General features: G+C 34.6%; 1 protein-coding gene across 1 annotated transcript in view; it reads right to left on the reverse strand.

Moving 5' to 3' along the window:
• Positions 1-6,190, reverse strand: part of Mmp16 (matrix metallopeptidase 16) — a 280,573-nt gene that overhangs the window by 149,375 nt on the left and 125,008 nt on the right. The window contains exon 3 of the mRNA XM_004647205.2: positions 1,983-2,105. Coding sequence (XP_004647262.1) covers positions 1,983-2,105 — 123 coding nt within the window. The remainder of the gene's footprint in view (positions 1-1,982; positions 2,106-6,190) is intronic.

Genomic DNA, 6,190 nt, shown 5'->3' on the forward strand with positions numbered 1-6,190 from the left:
TGGAATACCCTTCTCTGACAAAACTAAACAAAAAATGGGATATAAACAAAGGACCATTTTGTATCTGTATATTCAAAATAGGATAGATATATAGCTACTTCCTTTTAATTCAACAAATAGAAAGATTTCTTCTAATAGTGTTTGTGCACAGGCTATCATGTCTGCATTTTGTACTATGAATAACCACTAAGAAGACAACATGTAATGTATTAATTATTGAAACTGTCCTACTAATCGGTTTTGAAATTGTCTCATTGCTATTTTTTTCTCAATAAAATTATTTTCAAAAATGGGATGGGGCCTTCAGGAGATATTTTGGCAATGTCTTAGAAAACTAATCCTATTCTCAATATATGACCAATCATCACATCCTGAGTATATTTATTAGTAAGTTGTAAGTTTATGTGTACATAAAACCTCTGTATTATCCATACTAGGAATATATAAACTCATGTCAATATTAATTCATTAGCATATTTACTTTAGAGTTACTAAAAGAAGTTTGTGAAAAAATCCTATAAGCAAGTATAAATTGTGGTCAATACTAAATTTATGGTCTTGCCATAAAGGAGTTTTGCCTTTGATTTATCTGCAGAAATAATTTAAATAATTTTTTGTCTGTGAAGAAAGCATAAGAATCTAAAGTAACACTGAAAAATGTTTCCAAAATAATTAAAGTAACTTCAAATGCACTTTCCAGTTATACAGATAAAATAAGCCAATATATTAAAATTTCAATTTTACTCTTATCTCTCAGGAAGAGTAGTTACATGATAAATGATATTCATAAAAGTATTTCTCCTAGTCATTAATTTATCAGAGATAGTTCCTGATATCTACATTCAGCAAAGTAACTCTCCTCAGATGTCCACTGGTATAATAAGTTCATTGTCTTCCTATATATCTTGATTAAAGGTAATTTCATTAAAAAGACCTTGTCTACTTTTCTAGAATAGGTTGGATAATTTGATATGTTTCTCTTGTTTCCTTCGCCTTCGTATTTATAAGAGGTGTCACACTTACATTACTGTTCAACTTCTCCACATCATTGTAAATTCCATGAAGACATACAGGTCCCCAATGTTTTATTTATTACTATTTCCTCAGGTCCTAGGTCTATTTGTTATTCATACAGAAACTTAATAGCCAGTTGTTCAATGAATAAATGAATAAACATGAACACTTCTATTAGCAGCAATTGTCACTGTGCCTTGTTTGGCACTTTGTGCTGTTGATAAGAACACAAAAAGGCACATTCCGCTTGAATAATAATCAAAATAATTGAAAGTAAAATGGCCAAATACTGAAAGTTAATATATCCAAAAGCATCTTGTGAAAAATGTACCTATCAGTATACTTTATTATTTGATTCCTTTTTAGCTGATGAATATATGTCAGAGAAATAAATGCGTTAGAGTACACATCCTTCAGAATGTTGGCACTAATTGAAGCAGCTGGAAAGCAGTACACAAATTTGACCAATTGTTTTAAAGACTGCTTACAAAATTCCAGGACTGATCGTTTATTATATTCTTAGGTGCAGCTTGAAAGGCCTCATATAGCATCACACCACTGTATATTACCACGAGGTCCATGTTCAAAAAATAGGAAAAAAGCCAACAAACAGCAATGAAAAGAAATGCTCGGGCCGGCCAAATAGCTCAGCGGATTAAAGCGCCTGCTTAGACAGACACAGGGGTCTGAGGTTTGATCCCCTGGCCTGCCGTGCCGGCCCCGCCCCTGGGGAGTGCTGAGATGGCAATTGAGACTGAGTGTGGTGGCGCCTGCCTGTAATCCCAGCTCTTGGGAGGCTGTAAACAGGCGGAGCACCACGAATCCAATCTAGTAATGAGACCCTGAACACCCTGTAGACCCTTCCCTAAAATACGAAAGAAAGAAAGAAAGAAAGAAAGAAAGAAAGAAAGAAAGAAAGAAAGAAAGAAAGAAAGCCTTCAATAGGGAATTTGTTATCATTTTTATACCTGTACGTGATGTGCTTGTGCTGCCACTTCTGTCCTGTTAATGCATACCGCTTTCGACGAACATTAAATTTGGAGTTGCCTCTTGTCTGGTCGGGTACACCACACCGAGGCTTCTTCATCCAGCTGAAAGAGCAGCAATTTCCAGTTACTGACCAATAAACATCATTGTTCATTTCAAAAGGCAATCAATTAAGAGGTTAATCTGAAGATATGAAGCAATGATGATGAAAACAACAAATCAGTACAGTACATGTAAAATTTTCTTGCAACTTGAATCAAAACAGACATTTTTGGGGGAAGGTCCGGAATCACCAGTTTACTAGTTACATCCTTTAGATAATTTTTGTCTGCCTAATTCACTTTGCAGTAACTGCCAGCTGAAGTACACAGAAGCTTCTAAATATAATACAATTGATTGAAAATAAGGTATATATCTTTGAGCAATTTATTAAATCCCTAGTGTCATTCAAATATGACTCTATGTATCACACAATGTTATCCCTCAAATTATTTTTAAGTCTCTTATGAGACTTTGAATTCCAAGAGTCAATAGAATATATGGTATTCCTTTCTAGTTTTAAAAACAACGAATTATTTGTTCATATAACATTTACAATTTCCAGTGTTTTTCTTAAATTTTCATCATTATTTCAGTTTCTGGGTAGCAGCTGTTTTCTTTGAGTGTTTGATGATAGCAAAATATAATTCTTAAAAAATATTTTACCAAATGTGAGATTTAATATTGCGCAAATAAGATTCAACATTTATATTTAAAGCATTGTTATGTCTTCTATTTTGGGGTCTTGTTTAAGGAGAACAATTTTCATACTTAGAGTAGATTTTCTGTAGTGTTTTACTAAGTGGCTTTACTGTTCACTGGCTAAAGCTGAATCTGAGGGGCTACAGGACTCAGATATTGGAAATAGTGAATGTTATTTAATGAATGCTGCATTGCATCAGGTACCTTGTGATTTCTGTACTCTCCAAATGGAATTGGCATCAGCTGACTATTTAAATATAGTCCCTCAAGGAAATGAATAAAATCCTTTGCCTGTTATTTGAATAAATGAGCTAATGTACATTTATAAACATCGGAATAACTGCTTACACCAGGGGAATCATGATTTTTACTTAAGATGACAATTTTACAATAAACATTAAAATTTTCTGCTTATTATTCTGCCTCCCATATTGTAGATACTGCATTTATCAGATTAAAGAAATTCTACTGTAGCTTAAATACCTTATGGGATTACTCCAGATAGTTACTTGGTTTATTAAAGTTGTCTAATCAAATGAAATGGCTTATAAATGCTAACTCTAAGGACTTCATGTTCTAGGAACAGGAACTCTACAGAGTTGGTGATAGAGACCTCTTATTTTTCACTAGCACATTCAGGGGACTCTTAGACCTTCTGAATTTAAGAGCTATTTCACAAGTCTATAAAATAGTCAAGGTACAGCATGTACATATTCGTATTCTCTTGGAAAATTCTTGAAATGTAAGAGGTATCCAGCAAGTATTCACTGAATGGATAGATAAGGACACTGAGGCTTTTCATCAAAGTGCTTATTTTACTGGATATCTTAAGAACCAAATACTGACTAAACTTATAAATATTGAGCATTACTGGTGTTTCTATGGTGATATACACTACTTTAATATATGGACAGTTCAATAGTTATTTACTTTTTCTTTTTGTTTGTTTGTTTGTTTGTATTTTAGGGAAGGGTCTGCAGGATTTTTAGGGTCTCACTACTAGATCGGACTCACAGCGATCTCCCTGTTTACAGCCTTCCAAGAGCTGGGATTACAGGCACGCACCACCACTCCCAGTCTCAATTGCTATCTCAGTGTGCCCCAAGGATGGGGCTGGCATGGCAGGCCTGAGGATCAAACCCCTGGCCCCTGCACCTCCTTGCAGGTGCTTTAATTTGCTGTGCTACTTGGCCCAGCCCTTACAGTTATGTTCTTGAAAATTATAATTTTCCTAGAATAGATACCTATTCTTACTTTATTTACTTAAAGTACAGGGAGAAATAAATGACATAACATTATAAAATATGAACATATTTACACATTATCAGATATGATCATACTCATATTCACCAATGGAAAAATACTTAAGAACCCCAAAAATATAAAATATATTTGCAAAGAGAATACATTGTCAAGGATTATTTAAAAATGAATAAAATTAGAAAATAAAAATAGCAATTTAATGCTTGCAGTTTGCACCATAAATCTGAGTTAGTAAAAATTCTTTCAGCAAAATGTGCACAGTTTTCGAAAGCCAGAGTTTTTACAGATGAATAAATATAAGATTCTTACACCAAAAGACCACCCTGCTGCATTCCTCATGTATATCTTAAGATTTTTGTCCATGTCATCTATTGTTTTTTAATGTTCCATCCATTTCTTCATCCATTTACTCATTTCATGGCTATCCATTCATTGTATGACTGTATTAATCCTACATCCATTTTCTAAGCTTTTACAACATGTTGAGAAATAAAAGTAAGCTTAAAAAGTTGAAAAAGTCCAGAGCCTTTTCCCTAGTAAGATCATATCTTAGAGATAAAATCGACATGACAAAGGAACTCACAATAGTTACCAGATTTACGCAGCTGTACATTCTAAATATGTGATGAAAAACCGTACCTATATGCACATGTAGAGGTTATTTTTCTCTTCCTATTTCCCTAATAGATCACAGCAGCAATTTACATAAAGTGTTCAGTGTATGAGGCATCTAGTTATCTAGAGATGACTTCAGTTAGATAGCAGGATGTGCTTACCATATATGCCCACACTACAGCCTTTTATGTAAGGAGCTTGGGCATCTGCACATTTTGATATTGTAGGCCCAGCAGGTACCAAGAGACATATCCTCTGTGAGCAACACGGGAAGTCTGGGATCCAACATCTCCCACATGTTTTCTAGCAAGAAAACATGCAGATCATTTCTAACATTACATATAATAAAATAAATATTAATATTTTCCCATTGTAAGATTACCTAATACCAACTTCTCTGAGGCCATCTAAGATAAATTTTTAGCACTTTTTTTTTCTTTTTTAGAACCAGGGATTGAACTCAGGCCCTTGAGCTTGCCAGGCAAGCGCTTATTCTACTGAGCCATTTCCCTGGCTGCCAACACTTTCTAATATTCAGGCCAGATATCCATCTTGTCAGCAGATCAGTCATGATGTAGTCTATTCATTCTCTGAAATTCTCTCATATCTCTCACCCCCTCCACAGTCTTCCTAAACACTTCAATGCTGACTTCCCACAGAAAGCTGTGTCCTTTGCACTCGGAAGGAATGACTTCATAGTAAGAGTTCCATTCAGCCCCACTTGGCGAGTACATTTCCTGGCTGCTACTCACCATGATCCCCTCAGGTTTCTACAGAGTCCAACCTCTTCTTGTTTTTGTATACAATGACCTCCACCTGGTTACTTTTTCTCCTAATTCTCCTTAGGAATCCCAAACATTCTTTATATTTAATGTATGTGGGTTCAGTTTACTCTGTCACTGCTGCACACAGTGTGATGTGTGTTATGATTTTCACGTGTCTGACTCCTTCTTCTCCTGATCTTGAGGCAAAGAAGCTTGCATGAGGTCAGGATCTAAGGCAGCCTCCAAAAAGCAACAGGCAACAAATGAGGAAGCCTGCCTCTCTTCTTGTGTCCACTAATCTCCCTCTCAAATCCTGTATATTTCATGACAGCCTCAGACTCATTCCAGCTCTGTGTTTATTAGATGGGCACAGTATGGGCATTTTATATATAAAGCATATGAAGTATACCAATTAATTGTAAGAAATAAACATAACAACAGGTATGATTTAAGAACAACTAAATATTTACAGCAAACAATTCTTAACAAATGTTGGTTACATTGAGAAAACTGTTACCTTTGCCAAAGTTTTTATTCAATGTTTGAAATATTTGTTAACTTAATACATAAAAGCAAGAGTTAATATGATATATATTTATATTTATATATTTGCTTATTATCAAGTAGCAACTGGCAAAACTGGTTGCTATTTCCTTCCATAATACATCATTTTTAGCCACTATTTTATCGCAGCTTTCTTGCTGAAACACCTGTTTTCTCAGGTGTTGACATATAGTTTAAAAGTGATTCATTGAAAAAAAATTTATTTGACACTAGGAAGCAAAAATATAGGTAAGGGACCCATG

Source organism: Octodon degus, unplaced genomic scaffold (genome assembly GCF_000260255.1).
Source record: "Octodon degus isolate 3935 unplaced genomic scaffold, OctDeg1.0 scaffold00294, whole genome shotgun sequence".
Lineage (NCBI taxonomy): Eukaryota > Metazoa > Chordata > Mammalia > Rodentia > Octodontidae > Octodon > Octodon degus.